Genomic DNA, 16,968 nt, shown 5'->3' with positions numbered 1-16,968 from the left:
ATAAAGCATTGTTAATCATAATCTGCAAGACCCAGAAGCCAAAGAGGAGAGAATAACAACTTTGACCACATAAAAATAAAACTTGTACATTAAGGTATCATAAACAAAATTAAATGATAAAGACTGAGTGGAAATATCTGGTAACAGACATTAGAGCAGCATCTTATCCCAGCTTAGGTTTATGGTTCATAAGCTGTCTAGCATCAAACTACCTTGAAAAAGACCACACCAAAGTTAATTTTCCTTCTGGGATTAGAAGAGAACGTGATGTCAGATGTTATATTCTGCTTAAGTTTAAGGATCACATTGTACAAAAAACTACAGCTTTTTAGTTTTTATTTCTTGCAAAATATATGTAGTAGAAGTTGAGTAAGCTCAAAAGCTCAAGAAGTTTACCATACAACCCAAAAGAGTTAATATCCACAATATATAAAGCATTCTCAAAAATAAACAATGATCAAATATTATGAATAGAGAGCTCAAAGATTCAAATGTCCGGTAAACATACACAAGGGTATCCTTCACTGGTAATCAGCGAAGTGTAAATCAGAACATACCAACTTCCACTATCAGGTACACAAAGATGAAGAAGCCCAACAATACGGAAAGGGTATGAAAAAATGAGCACTTTTATAAAATATGAGCAAAAACGCAAACTGGCATTCTTTTTGGAAGGCAAATTAAAAATTGGCAAGACTGACCAAAATTCAAAATATGTGTATCTTCTGACATAACACAGTAAGTACTGAAAATCCCAGGTAGACCAGGACTATCAGAGGACAAACATTCTGTACAAAAGGAACAGACAGCCTCTAAGATAAATGTGCCCGCGTTTTAAAATCTGGTAAAGCATATGGGAATGTTTTCTAAATCCATTTGTGCAAATGAAAATCTAGGCCTTTTATTTCCATGTATATGATCAAACAGAGATCTTAAGTTCCAGCAATTAGATTTAGTTGTATCACTTCCTAAATCTTATGGTACAGTTCCTTACCTGTTCCAAATCCTGCACCAAGCCCGGCTCCCAGAGTTCCAGGTCCTGGTTTACTTCCAAAAATACTATTCCCACTGGTATTTGTGCCAAACCCTAGAAGGACAAAACAATGAGTGGACTGTACATTAACACAACTCTCAATGTCCTGTACAAGGGAGTTTAAAACAAAGCAGTCTGACCCTAAGTTTTGCATCCCTTCATTTTTTGATATTTAGAAATCCTAAATGGTAGGCTAATTTAATTTTTAAGTTTAATTTAAGTAAGTATAAACAGATCCCACAGTCTTCCTATTTACTTAATTACATTTTAGACTTGAAATATCAATTCAATATAGGATAATACCCAATATTAAAGCAAAGTGATTGTGCTTGAGCTTGGGGAACATTCCCTTCTTAAGACTCAAAGCCTCCATTCTATGTTTCATGTTTAATTAGTAGAAGAAAAATTAATTCCCCCAAACTTTCACTAAAAAATAAGAGTCAACAAAGACACTTCACTGAACCTAAAGGTTCTTGCTAAGAGAAGATTACCTATAAAAATCTCTACAGCAGCTTTTGTTTTGAACAGATGGACCCTGTATGAATAGTAACGTGTGGCTGATCACACATGAGGAGCTTTAATGGAGTCAGACTCAATCAGCTCATAGGAGCATTCGAGGACTCAGCTAGCTGACGTTAAAAAGAGAAGATAATCTATGAATAACCTTTCTTGAATTGAATTGTTTCATTATCAGAGATGATGGAGAGTTGAACAAACCATCCTCTTTCACTATGACCCAACATTTAGAGAAAATCCTGTGATTCCCCTCTAAAATCCACAAGTTTCCCCACAAAGACACCTACACATCACATTACTGCTATTATTTCTCTTTTGTTCAGATGTGTGCACAGTTTCTGTACTTCTTTTGGAGCTAAATATCAACAAATAATAATGAACATATCATTAATCTCTTTTGATAGGAGGAAAAAAAAACCAATCACTGGTCAGCAAATCCTGTTTGTGGTACACCTGAAGTCTTTTTAAAAGTTATCATGGAGGTGAACAAGTTCAACATAACAGAATAAAGAAAGTGTCTTGGAATATATGTCAGTGTCACCAACTAAGATTATACTTTGTCATGCCAATATTTGAATTTATATCTGAATGAAAAATATCAAGAACAAAAGTTAAAGAATTAAACAGTTTGAAAACATATTTCTAACATCATTTAAAAATCCAAGCAAGTAACCTGACTTACTTTCAATGCATTTAATTCATGCATTCATTAAGTCTTTCCTTCAATTCTCCTAACAGCTATGCCACAAAAATGGAGTACTGCCCACTCAAGCACAATCAATTTTCTTTAAAGAAAAAAAACCCAAAAAACAAGAAACCCAGAAAATGTACTTGGAGATGTTGTCTTTCTGAGTTAAAGTTTAACCAAAAAGGATCTTCCAACCCCATAAACAGCAGAAAACAAGATACTAGTGAACTACCTCAAACCCACAGGAGGGAAGTAAGTCCCAGCTTACACTGTTTATACCACACATTTCCACAGATTCTTACTGACAGAAGTTTATCAACTCTGTTATTTCAAAACAACTTTAAAGTAAAATTAAGAACAATTAATTGATTAACAGTCAATTAATTTATGACAAAGGAGCCAAGAATATACAATGGAGAATGGACAGTCTCTTCAATAAATGGTGTTGGGAAAACTGGACAACCACATGTAAAAGAATAAAACTGGACCATTATCTTACAACATAAACAAAATGGATTAAAGACTTGAATATAAGATCTGAAATCATAAAACTCCTAGAAGGAAACATAGGGGTAAGCGAAAAAAAAATTTCTATCTATATATGATGACAGATGTTACCTAGACTTATTGTGGTAAGCATTTCACAATATATACAAATATTGGACAATTACATTGTATTGGGTAGGCCAAAAAGTGCCTTCAGTTTTTTAAGTAAAAATAAAAGACACATTTTTCATTTTTACCACCAACTTTACTGAACAACATATTCACCCTTTTGTTCCACTGCCTTCTGACATTTTTCAGCCAACTTCATAATTCTATCTTCCCAAAACTTTTTATCTTTTTGAGCAAAGAACTGTTCCAGGTGCCTTTTACAGTCTTCCAGGGAATTGAAATTTTTTTCCATTAAGAGAATTTTGTAAAGACCGAAATAAATGGAAATCTGAAGGTACAATGTCTGGTGAATACGGCGGATGAATCAAAACTTCCCAGCCAAGCTTTAACAGTTTTTGCTTGGTCATCAAAGAAACATGTGGTCTCGCGTTATCCTGATGGAAGATTATGCATTTTCTGTTGACTAATTCTGGAGGCTTTTCATCAAGTGCCGCTTTCAGTTGGTCTAACTGGGAGCTGTGCTTATTGGAATTAATTGTTTGGTTTTCCGGAAGAAGCTCATAATAGAGAACTCCCTTCCAATCCCACCATATATACAACATCACCTTCTCTGGATGAAGGCCGGCCTTTGGTGTGGCTGGTGGTGCTTCATTTCGCTTGCCCCACAATCTCTTCCACATTGTTGTACAGTATCCACTTTTCATTGCCCGTCACAATTTGTTTTAAAAACGCAATGTTTTCATTACGTTTCAGTAGAGAATCGCATGTGGAAATTCGGTCAAGAAGGTTTTTTTCGTTTAACTTATGTGGAACTCAAACATCAAAGCGATGAACATAACCAAGCTGGTGCAAGTGATTTTCAAAGCTCGATTTGGGTATTTTGAGTATGTCGGCTATCTCCCGCGTGGTTTAACGTTTACTGTTCTCAATTTTTTTTTTTAAAACATCTTTATTGGAGTATAATTGCTTTACAATGGTGTGTTAGTTTCTGCTTTATAACAAAGTAAATCAGTTATACATATACATATGTTCCCATATCCCTTCCCTCTTGTGTCTCCCTCCCTCCCACCCTCCCTATCCCACCCCTCTAGGTGGTCACAAAGCACCGAGCGGATCTCCCTGTGCTATGTGGCTGCTTCCCACTAGCTATCTATTTTACATTTGGTAGTGTATATATGTCCATGCCACTCTCTCACCCTGTCACATCTTACCCCTCCCCCTCCCCATATCCTCAAGTCCATTCTCCAGTAGGTCTGTGTCTTTATTCCCGTCTTGCCACTAGGTTCTTCATGACTGTTCTCAATTATTGTTTCAATTTGATTGCTATCAACTTCAACTGGTCTACCCAACTGTGGAGCATTGTCCAGTGAGAAATCTCCAGCATGAAACTTCGCGAACCACTTTTGACACATCTGATGAGTCACAGCACCTTCTCCATACACTGCACAAATCTTTTTGTGCGTTTCAGTTGTGTTTTCACCTTTCTTGAAATAACAAAGCATAATATGCTGAAAATGTTGCTTTTTTCTTCCATCTTCAATATTAAAATGGCTATACAAAAATTCACCAATTTTGATAAGTCTTTTTTCAAATGCATGCTGTCACATACAATCTAACAAAATTGTTTCAAATGAAGTTAAAGACAATTAAGTGCTATTAGAGCCATCTTACGAAAAACGAGCTTTCTGGCCCACCCAATACATCTGAAATGTAATGTTACATGTCAACTATATCTCAATTTTAAAAAAACCAATGCTTAAAATATCAGATGTCTATGTACACAAAGAGCTCAACTGTCCCCTTAACCATGTAGCATGAGGAACCAATAATTTATTACCAAGTACCATCTTATCAATACCCAAAAGATCTTCAGCCTCTTTAAACTGTTGCTCACAAGTGTTGACATCCTGCTTGTAATTTCTCTCCTGAAACAATTCTATTCATTCACTTAACCTTAAACTAGTCCCTGTTAGGAATAATTACTAAGAAAATGAACTGATGACTCTAAGGAATGACTTAAGGATGTGGCAACATCAATTGTAGATGAATCTTTTCACTCTGTGGATTAATCACCATCATAATGAAACAATCCCATACTGGGTAACGTGCAACCAACAATGATATGATACGACAAATCTTTGTGTAACCTTATTCCATTTCCAGATTTGTTATATGACTTATTTCCAAATCAGAAGCTCACCTCTGCCCACAACACCAAAGTTGATAGCTTCCCAAGACAATAGGAACATCAAAGAAAGTCTTACTTAGATCTGGATCCCTCTGGGGTGGTAATGGAATGACAAGTTCACCCAGGAGTAAAACAAAACTTGCCACCCTGCAACCCTTACTTGTATAGGGAATCTTTCCTCTCAGGGCCCCACTTATTCATTAATAAACTTTTAGTGAGCACCTAGTCTATGCCAGGTACTAGGTCAACATTAAGGATTTAAAAAAAAAAAAAGGACAATTCAAATTCAGCACATAAGTAGTGAGGCATATCAAATAAAGATGAGAGTTTTCATTTTCAAATCAATAGCCTACACAAACACCTTGTCAGATAAAAAATATATTTAATTCTGAACATGAAGTATGCTATCAAAAAACATGCATTTTCAAAGGGAGCAAAATTACTTCTTAAGGGGCAGAAATAATAGATATAAGATGGTTTATGGCCTTCCAAAGGTCCACAGTACATAAACAAACACAGTATATATGTGGTATTAAAATCTCATGGGGTGAGAAGATAATTTTTAAGAGGAAAAAGGTCTACAAAGTCTCTCTGGGGAAGAGGGAGTGACAGGGATTTAAAAAAAAAAAAAAGTCTGAAAAACACTGATTTAACCCTTAAGTATCTTTCCCATCTTACTTCATTGATAAGAAACAAATACACAAAATTTGATATCCATGTTAACCAAGTCCACTGCCTCAAAACAATTCTTTCATCGAGTACAACCAAAAAGAATTATAGGTAGAATGATAATCATTACTAGGAGTGAATGAACAACCCAACAAAAGGGGTTATAAAACTCAAATCAAAACATTTAGGAATTGGTACCTGACAAGGACCTATCTATCTCCTTCACATAGTTCATATTTCCATGAACACATATAACTTTCCAATGGATGCTTAATGTAGCCTCTTTCTCCAGTACACAATCATTAAAAAACTCACTGAAGGGCTTCCCTGGTGGCGCAGCAGTTAAGAATCCGCCTGCCAATGCAGGGGACACGGGTTCGAGCCCTGGTCCAGGAAGATCCCACATGCCACGGAGCAACTAAGCCCGTGGGCCACAACTACTGAGTCTGTGCCCTAGAGCCTGTGAGCCTCAACTACTGAAGCCCGCACGCCTAGAGACCATGCTCCACAACAAGAGAAGCCCACCACAACGAGAAGCCCACGCACCGCAAGGAAGAGTAGCCCCTGCTCGCCACAACTAGAGAAAGCCCGTGTGCAGCAACAAAGACCCAACTCAGCCAAAAATAAATTAAATAAATAAATAAATTCATTTTTTTTAAAAAACTCACTGAAAAACTGTAACTGCTGACTTATGGCAAATGACCATATGTTTGTACTCATCTCCCACTAGATATCCAGAGCCTAATGTTGCACCTGGCACATGAAATCCTTAAAACAAATATTTCAACCACTATTTCCCTTGGTAATGAAATGAACTTTTCATATATGATTTATCTCAAAATATGTTGAATTTGTTTGAAAACTTAATTAGGTAGTTATAAAAGACAGTTAAAATAATAGAAATAATGTTTCTATTAAACGAATTTAAAATTTTCCAGCATATCTCTGAAAAGTAGTATAAGGTTTGTTTTTCTGTTATTCAATCTTACATATATTTTCCAAATTTCTTCCAATGAACATGTATTCAAAAATACACACAGCTATAGGAAAACTACTGAACAATCCCCCAAATCAGAGAGGCTTCAACTTCCAATGAGAATCATTAAATCTCAAAAAAACAACAAAACACAAAACAACAACAGAAAGTTAAAAAAAGGAATCATCTAATCTCATCTGTTTACTACTTCCCTGCTTGAAACCTGGCCTAACAGAATGTGTTATCTCAACCAAATGTGTTTCACTTATTGTTTCTCAATTATTGGTGAGGTAATCCAAAGAAAATGATTCCTTATTTTGAAAAAAATCTACCTCCATTAGAGAACCAACATTCTGCACAGTACTGCTACTGCATGTGCTGAATGCCCCATTTTATTCAAAGCAGGGAGTCAGAGAATATAAATTAGTTAAGGCAATTTACATCTCTTCCAGGCATCTCAACCCAAGTCCTTGATTTTAAACCTTTCCCTCTAGTACCTCATATCAAGCCACAGCTTACCTGAGAATTTTAAAATATTCCCAATAATATGAATCAGGAGAATGTGTGGTATAGTCAGTATAACTTTAAGAGAGTCAAACCTGCTTTTTATATGTACCAAAATTGGAAGTGTTTGTATTGGTTCCTAAAGTCAGGGTTGGTTTGTTACCAAAGAGCCCGCCACTGGTTGTACCAAACGAAGGAGCACTGGTTGTGCTGGTTCCAAATGTAGTAAGCTTGTTATTGCCAAACAGGGTCTAAAAAGAACACAACACAGGAAAATATTAAGTAGTATAAAGATACACTCCAAACAGGAAACAGAGGTTACCTTAGGTACACTGGATTGGGTGTGTGGTAAGGGAGAGAAGATGTCATAATTTTTATAAAAAAGGTATAAAGAAGGATGAATAACTATCAGAAAAACATACTAATCTGAGCAAGATTAACAAGACAGAATGCTCCTGGCTTGAGAAGTTAATGGTAACCCCTCATCAAACATAATACTTCAGTGAGACAAAGAAAAAAAAAACAACAACAAGGCAATCAAATATTTTTTACCTTGTAACAGAAACGTTATCATGTATTTAAAATGTGCCAGTAGAAAGAGTTACAGTAAAAAGTTTAAACATGCTACAACATGGATGAAACTTCAAAACATTATGCTAAGTAAAAGAAGTCAGTCACAAACGATGTGACTCCATTTATATGAAATGTCCAGAATAGGTAAATCCAGAGCAGGCCTGAAGTGACTTGGGGGGAAATGAGAAGTGACTACTAATGGAGATGACGTTTCTTTTTAGGGTGACAAATATGTTCTAAAATTGACTATGGTGATAGCTGCACAATCTGTGAATATGCTAAAAACCACTGAATTTTAAACTTTAAAAGGGTGAATTGCATGGCAAATGGATTATATCCCAATAAAGTTGTTAAAAAATAACTTTCTGAAGCATTAGATAATTTTCTCAATTTCTCACCTCAAATAAGAAATAATAGATTTCAATCTCCATGAAAACAACCACATGATTTGGGGACTTTTTTTTTTAAAACTGCAGTTCAAAGCTTGTTACAATGGGTACATAATACAGACATGTAGTTTCTTTAAGTGATATTTACTATCGTTTTTTAGGTCAAGTGTATTCCTATATAGTAATTTTTTACTTAAATGACTTAACAAGGAAAAAAATTCAGTTAAGCCTCCAGTGGCATGAAGACCTTGAGAATACCAACAATTTTAACAACTTGATCACCACCAAAAATATTTAATTAACAAATACGATACCAACTTATCACCCAAAATAGAAATTGGAAATAGGAATTTAAAATTACCTGATTTTGGGCTACCCTGGTGGCGCAGTGGTTAAGAATCTGCCTGCCATTGCAGGGGGCCTGGGTTTGAGCCCTGGGCCGGGAAGATCCCACATGCCGCGAAGCAACAAAGCCCGTGCGCCACAACTACTGAGCCTGCGCTCTAGACCCCACGAGCCACAACTACTGAAGCCCGCGTGCCTAGAGCCCGTGCTCCGCAACAAGAGAAGCCACCACAATGAGAAGCTCGCGCACCACAACAAAGAGTAGCCCCCTCTCCTCGCAACTAGAGAAAGCCCGCGCACAGCGGTGAAAACCCAACGCAGCCATACATACATACATTCATTCATTTATTTATTTATTTATTTAAAAAAGAAAAAAAAAAAAAACAAACCTGATTTTAAGAGCAAAAGCACCTCAACTTAAACTCAACAATTTAACCAACGGGAGTGAAATTTTACTATCAGAAGTAAACTCCACACAAGTATTGAAACAAACAAGTTTTAAAAAGAACTTACTTTTTGAAAATAAACCTATTATAAGTTACCAAATAGCTTTCAGTTACTATCAGTATGAAATCATACACTATAACCCAAAAAAATACTTGAAGACAGACTTTTCTTTCTTTCTTTTTTTTTTTTAAATTCAGCATTCTTTTTTTTCCATTTTTAAAAAATTTATTTATTTTTTTGGCTGTGTTGCGTGGCTTGTAGGATCTTAGTTCCTCGACCAGGGATTGAACCCAGGCCCATGGCACTGAAAGCACTGAGTATTAACCACTGGACCACCAGGGAATTCCCAAAAGACAGATTTTTCTTAGAAATTCCTTTAACAGATTTATACACATCTTCAAGTTATAGTCAACTGCAAAAACCTACCGAACCAACAGCACCAAATCCAGTACTGGTCTGCCCAAAGAGACCTGTTCCTGTTCCAAATGCTGTCCCAGTGCTGGTGTTTGTAGCTGTCCCAAAAAGACCTCCCGGCTGTGAGGCTTGGGTTACTCCAAATAAACCCTGTAAAAGGTAATCTAGATTACAAGAAAACCTACGATAGTCAATTGTCTTTAAAAGTCTTAGATTATTAATAATAGTTGCCATTTTTTCAAGTTTATGTGACAGACATTATGCTAAATACATAGAACATTTCTTTTCTTCACAACAACCCTGAAAAGCAGGGCCATTTTCCGAAAGAAAATAAGGCTCAGAGGAGTTAAAAACTTGCCCAAGATGTCACAGCCCCTAAGTGGCAGGACCAGAAATTCGTATCTGTATCTAAGCCTGATGAGCACCACAGTCCTGGATAGCTATAAAGACTTTATACTAACTCTTGTGCTCTAAGAGATAACTGGGTTGCCACACTGAAAAGAAAATGCCATGACAGGGTGCTTCATTTTCAGACTTACGCCAAAAGAACGTATTGATACTGAGCTGGAGAATGGACTTTCAATCAAATAACTGAAAATAATCAGCTGAAAATAATCAAATTAATCTGGACAGAGGCAGTAGTGTAATGTTAAATCTTCATTTGTTATGAGAAACTACACAATTTCAAATAAGCAAAGTTTGTATCATCCAATGTTTAAAGATTTTTTTATGCATTAGTCAACAAAAGAAGAATATTGCATTAATGGGCTATAGCTGAATTGAGAACTCAACGTAGTGTTTTAAACAGCTTTACTGAGATATAATTCACATACCATAAAGTTTACCTATTTAAAGTGGACTATTCAGTGGGTTTTTTCTATGTTCAGTGCTATGCAACCACCCCCACTCTAAATTCAGAAAATTTTGAACACTCTAAAAAGAAACCCTGGACCCATTAGCAGTCACTCTCCATTCCTAGGCAACCAACCACTAATCTACTTTCTGTTTCCATAGATTTGTCCATTCTGAACACTTCATATGAATGGAATCATACAAAACGTGGTCTTTTGTGAATGGCTCTTTCACTTAGCATGTTTTAAAGGTGCATCCATGTTGTAGCATGTATCAGTACTTCATTCCATTTTAATGGCTGAATAATAGTCCACTGTATGTATATACCACATTTGTTTATCCCTTCATCACTGATGGACATTTGGGTTGTTTCCACCTTTTAGTTATTATGATCAGTTGTATACAAGTTCTTGTGTTTTTATTTCTCTTGGGGGAAATACCAAGGTGTGCAACTGCTGGGTCATATGCTAACTCTACATTTAACATTTTGAGGCATCGCCAAATTTTTCCAAAGTGGCTGCACTATTTTATATTCCAAACAGCAATGCATGAGGGTTCCAATTTCTCCAAATTCTTGAAAACATTCATTATCATTGTCTTTTTGTTTATAGCCTTCCTATGTGGATATGAAGTGATATCTCACTGTGGTTTTGAAATGCAGTTTCCCTGATGCCTACTGATATTGAGTACCTTTTCATGTGCTTACTAGTCATTTATCTTCTTTGGAAAAATGTCTATTCAAGTCTTTGGTCCATTTTTTAATGGGCTGTCTTATTATTGAATTATAAGAGTTCTTAATTGTTTGGACACAAGTCCTTTGTGAGATACATGACTTGAAAATATTTTCTCCCATTTGCAGGTATTCCTTCTGCTTTCTTGATGGTATCCCCTTTGACCCACCAAAGTTTTTAACTTTGAAGAAGCCCAATCTATTTTTCCCTTTTGCTGCTTTTGCTTTTGGTGTACTATCTAACAGATCATTGCCTAACTCCCTTTCTCCTATGAGTTTTATAGTTTTAGCTCTTACATTTGATCCACTTTAAGCTAACTTTTATAGTTACCACAACTGTATAAAGAAAAGGTCCAACCTCGTGCTTTTGCATGTGGAAAATCATTATCCCAGCACTCTTTGTTTAAAGATTCTTTCTGTAGTGAACTGTTTTAGTACTATTGCTGAAAATCAATTAACCATGAGGACTTGTTTCTGGACTCTCAATTCTAGTCCCCTGATTTATACGTCTAGCCTTATGCCAGTATTACACTGTCTTCATCACTTCATCACTCCAGCTTTCTTTTCTTTCAAGACTGTTTTGGCTATTCTGAGTTCCCTTCTATTCCTTTTTGAGTGTTTTTATTATGAAAGGTTGTCAAATGTCTTTTCTCTACCTACTGAGGTGACAATATGGCTTTTGTACTTTATTCTACTTTACGGTTTATTACATTAATATGAAAATATGTTGAACCAACCTTCCTAGGATAAATCCCACTTGGTCACAGTGTATAATCCTTTTTATATGTTGTTGAATTCAGTTTGCCAGTATTTTGAAGATTTTTACGTCTACCTGTACTTTTTTTTTTTTAATCAGGCAAAGTTATCTCTAATTTTAAAACCAGGTATATTCCAAGGATTCTAATCAGTAAATCATACCTCAAATTAACCTTTAATTTTATACTTCCATAAAAGAGTCCCTAGAAATAAACTGCTAATGACTATGAGGACTTTCTCTTCTACTATCTGGACAGAAGTAGCAATTATCCAACATGGCTCTAAGTTTTAGTTCTCTCTTACTTATTTTAATGAACTAAACTTCTTTGCCTGACTCCACTTAAGGGAATGAGCTGAAAGAACCTTCTGAAATAGAGCCAGTAGTTTATAAATATTTTCTCCTATACTCTATAGAATGGCTGGAGTCAATGTCCTAAGGTATAGCTTCAGGACGGCCAATTCTAGCACACTAAGCAGTGATTAGTGATGAGAAAATATGCCCAGAAAGGATAAGTGACTTGTTCAATAGCCTCTCATTAAATACAGAGTAGAGCCTGGACTAGAATCTATGTCTTAATTACTCAAAGATTTTGCTCTCTTCCCTTTACTACACATACCGTCAACCCTTAAGAACTGCAGCAGAGATAGAACTTGTTAATTTGACATGATCAGAAGCCTCATTACTTAGCTCTACAAATAAGACCTGTTTCCTTACCATGGTGTTGGTGCTTGGCTGTCCTAGTGTGTTGGTATTACCAAAGGAAAAGCCAGTGGTCTGGGTGGTTATGGCCTGGGCAAATGGTTTGCTGAAGAGGCTGGTAGCCTGCTGATTCTGTTGGCCAAAAAGACCACCTGGATTTGTTCCAAATCCAGTCGTACCTTTCAGGAAAAGAAAAGGAAAAATAAACGGCGGGGGGAAATGCCAAACCTCACATTATCTAGTTACTTCAATAGTCTATGTTATTGATTATATATCTAAATTACCCTACATTCATTCATTACTCAAACTGGATAACCACTTCATTTTCCACCTTTCTTCACATAACTCCAGATTTGGTTCAGACTCTACTTTCTACAAAAATACTCTGACCCCAAGAACCTGGGCTGGGCTAAGTAATCTTCCTTTGTGACCCCATAGCTTTTTGTCTATTTTACAAGATAACACACTACACTTAAAGTCTATGTGTGTATTTTTAACCTTGTTGGACTAAGTTTTTCTTCAGAACAGGGGCTTTCTCTTTATAGCAATATATCTAGCATAGGGTGTGACACAATAACAATACTTAATAATGGCTAGGGCTTCCCTGGTGGCGCAGTGGTTGAGAATCTGCCTGCTAATGCAGGGGACACGGGTTCGAGCCCTGGTCTGGGAAGATCCCACATGCCGCAGAGCGGCTGGGCCCGTGAGCCACAATTACTGAGCCTGCGCGTCTGGAGCCTGTGCTCCGCAACAAGAGAGGCCGTGACAGTGAGAGGCCCGCGCACCGTGATGAAGAGTGGCCCCCGCTTGCCACAACTAGAGAAAGCCCTAGCACAGAAACGAAGACCCAACATAGCAATCAATCAATCAATCAATTAATCAATAAAAAAATAAATCTAAAAAAAAAAAAAAATAATAATGGCTAAACTAAATCACAGAATACCAAAACTGAAAAGAATGTAAATGCCACTTAAACGTGTATTCGTTTGTGTATTTGTGTATGTGACTCTACAGAAGGCTACCCCCAAAAATGTAACTTTTGCTTGTTTCTACAGAAGCAAACTGGTGGCTGGGGTGGGGGGGGGGGGGAGGGAGAAGAAAAGACCTTTGGATATGTACGTTTTTGTATCTCATGAACTTTAAATTATATATGTATATTACTTTTGCAAAAGTAACACTTATATAAAGTAATTTAGTAATCATCCTAGACTCCCCTCTTTCACATCCCACATAAATCAATCCATCAATAAATCCCATCGGTTCTATATTCAAACTGGTTCCAGAATCTGACATTTTTACCATACCATAGCACCATTCTCTGCAAGCCACATCATCTCTCATGTGGATAGGGCAACAGCTTTTCTAACTGATTTGTTTCCACCCTTGCCCCCATACAATCTACTCTTTTTTTTTTTTTTTTTTTTTAAATGAATCATCTTTTTTTTTTTATAGCTACTTTATTTATTTATTTATTTATTTTTGGCTGTGTTGGGTCTTCGGTTCGTGCGAGGGCTTTCTCTGGTTACGGCAAGTGGGGGCCACTCTTCATCGCGGTGCGGGGACCGCTCTTCATCGCGGTGCGCGGGCCTTTCACTATCGCGGCCCCTCCCGTTGCGGGGCACAGGCTCCAGACGCGCAGGCTCAGCAATCGTGGCTCACGGGCCCAGCTGCTCCGTGGCATGTGGGATCTTCCCAGACCAGGGCTCGAACCCGTGTCCCCTGCATTAGCAGGCAGATTCTCAACCACTGCGCCACCAGGGAAGCCCTACAATCTACTCTTAATACAGCAGCCTTCAGAATGATCCTTTATTCATAATCACATGACTTATCTAAACCTTCTAATGGCTTCCTGACTCAAATAAAAATTCAGATCTTGACACTGGCCCACAAAGGCCTATAAAATATATTCCCCTATATCCTCCAGTACTTCCCCTTGTCCTCTCCCCTTTGGCAAAAACTCAGGATTTCTAGACTTCTAGTTTCCTCCAGCTGGAATATTCTCCCCCCAGAAATCTGTATAGCTTTATGCTTCACCTTCTTCAGATAGGTCACTGATCAAACACCACCTATCACTGAAGCCCTTCTTAATCATCTACACTTAATACTATATTTCTCCCCACCCCCCACAAACATACCAGGCATTTCCTATTCCTCTAGCAGCCCTGAATCATTTTTCTCCATAGCACTTAAGCACAAAAATGACAATTATGTTTTACTTTCAGTTGTCTGTCCCTCCTCAATATGGCCCAATATGATGTCAAGTGCTTACTAGTTCCAAAGCCTGTTTTGTTCTGACCATAGGCAAAGCCTGAATTCGTAGTGGAAGAACTGAAGAGTCCTGTTGCACTGGAGGTGGCTGGAGAAGACCCAAACAAGCCAGTCGTGGTACCTGCTCCCACCTGGTTCTGCGGGCCTTTCCGGTTGGCCTGATAATCCTCTAAACGAAGTTCCTAGAGTAAGTGAAAACATATTCCAAATTAATATGCAGCCAAAAAAATTATTTAGGAGGCTAAATACTTGAATTTAGTATTCAATTTCTATGTTCACATAGGAACCATGATTAAAAAAACAGAAAACTATGGAATGATTAACTTACTATCATTATAGAAAAACATTTTCAACAGTGTATAATGGACATTAAAATCCATACCATAATTACCATAAAACTACAGGCCAAAGGACCAACCACATCTTAATTTCAATTTTCTTCTATAGACAATAATACTTTCATTTAGACAATAATCTTGTCTACTCCCACCCCAAATGTAAAGATTAGCTGATTAAAAGATGGACGAGTCTGAGGAATTCAGAAAACTTAGGAAAAGAGATAAAGTTTAACAGTTTTGTCTCACAAGTAAGCGTGTTTCTGTATACTCCAAAGAAGCAAGCACAGTTTGGGACGTAAAAGAAGCAACAGCAACAACCAGAGATGACAGTCAAAATGTACAATGAACTATCACACAGCAATGATAATGAACAACCTATAACTTCACACAACATGGATAAACATCACAATGTTGAAAGACAGATTTAAGAGTACGTAATATAAGATCCCATCTATGTAAAATTCAAAAATGGGCAAAACATGGGCAGTCAGGATAGTGGTTACCTTTGGAAGGGGAGGATTGTGACTTTGGGGGCAAGGCCCAAAGGGGACATCAGGGATGCTGATAATAATTTACTTACTGTGTTGCACACTTATGACTTTGCATGAGTTTACTAAAAACACATGCATGTGCACACACTGTCCAGTGTAGTATGAGCAACAGCCAATCAGAATAGACTATTAGTAAAACTATACCCGTACATACAAGCTGAATATCATCCTTGCCTAAAACAAGAGATATCTATAAATAATATATTAATTAAAAAAAATAATTTGGTTAATCTTAATTTTTTTACATAAATCCTAAAAAATAATCAAAAACATTTAAAAAAGCTGCTTCCCAATAGAATCAAAAGGTTAGGGTGATACTCTGTAATGCATTTTACTGACCTCTAGGGACTTGCTTTCATATTCTTTCATAGCAGTAATACACTGGTGCTTGGTACTGATGTTAGTGCTAACTCCAGCTTTAACCATAGTATCTGCACCAGTTGGAGGCTGCAAAGGAAGATAAAGGCAAATCTGAAAGTCTAAAGAAAACGTTTAAGTTCAAGCTTTGTAACCCTACTCTCCCAGACACAAATCTTCAACGACTGAACTCTATAACTAGTCCCCTAGGTTCTTTACTTAACAAGACAGTTTTAAGAGTGCTTGATTAAATACATTGCATCCTGATCTCTCCCTGTATCAAGGTTATCTGCATAAGTCAATCTCAGTAACAGTTATCAAAAACCCAGAGATTAATCCCATAACCAAGCCATTCAATTATCTACTAAAATACACTTAATAATATATGCATAAGGGAAGCTTTATCCAATTTACCCAATATATACATTTAAACCTCTATTTCTGAGTTCTAATTCCTACTCTGCTCTGAAGTGTCTGCTTTGTGACTGTTGTTGCATTTACGAAATATGGAAGCCTGGTTTTTCCCCCTATAAGCTTATGAGACAAAAGGCACTAGTAACTAAAGATTCCTACTTATATTGTTAGTTTTCTCAATTACCGTACTTTCCAAGAGACAACACACAGTATTTTTCTCTATCATTTATATTTAACTTTATTTTAAATTCAGGATTCTAAATTCAGTATTATGAATTCACCACCCTGCCTAAGAAATTCTTCATTTTCTGGAAGAATTTTAACAAGTTTTGCCAATCCCTATTTTTGCCAGAGATTTCCATTAGACTAACTGCACTGCCAGCCTATCCTAAGTATCTCCAAAACAATCACATCAAGTAGTATCTTACATCAAGTGGTATTCCATGTATTTTCATAAACAAAATCTTTCATTCTAACCCTCTATCCAACTTCTCTCAAAAAAGCTGAAGAAAACACAAAACTCATTTGCTTCATTTTGCCATTTCACCAACAAAAGTTTTATTTCTAACTGGCACACAAAAACTGATGAGTTATTCCATACAGCTCCTTAAGGAGGCCCTATTTTCAATGATTTTTACAGTTTGC

General features: G+C 36.7%; 1 protein-coding gene across 9 annotated transcripts in view; it reads right to left on the bottom strand.

Annotated features, from left to right (window-relative positions):
* Positions 1 to 16,968, bottom strand: part of NUP98 (nucleoporin 98 and 96 precursor) — a 100,938-nt gene that overhangs the window by 64,541 nt on the left and 19,429 nt on the right. For 5 of the 9 annotated variants that reach the window (XM_007173645.2, XM_007173648.2, XM_057552382.1 and 2 more), the window contains 6 exons: positions 15,892 to 15,999; positions 14,665 to 14,845; positions 12,411 to 12,574; positions 9,370 to 9,507; positions 7,302 to 7,440; positions 995 to 1,087 (listed from right to left, as the gene is read on the bottom strand). In XM_007173645.2, coding sequence (XP_007173707.2) covers positions 995 to 1,087; positions 7,302 to 7,440; positions 9,370 to 9,507; positions 12,411 to 12,574; positions 14,665 to 14,845; positions 15,892 to 15,999 — 823 coding nt within the window. The remainder of the gene's footprint in view (positions 1 to 994; positions 1,088 to 7,301; positions 7,441 to 9,369; positions 9,508 to 12,410; positions 12,575 to 14,664; positions 14,846 to 15,891; positions 16,000 to 16,968) is intronic. The other 4 variants (XM_007173649.2, XM_007173646.2, XM_057552384.1 and 1 more) reach the window with 3 other exon arrangements.

The sequence above is a fragment of the Balaenoptera acutorostrata genome, chromosome 9, assembly GCF_949987535.1.
Source record: "Balaenoptera acutorostrata chromosome 9, mBalAcu1.1, whole genome shotgun sequence".
NCBI lineage: Eukaryota > Metazoa > Chordata > Mammalia > Artiodactyla > Balaenopteridae > Balaenoptera > Balaenoptera acutorostrata.
Note: the sequence above shows the minus strand (reverse complement) of the source record. Positions and strands in the feature narration are given on the sequence as shown.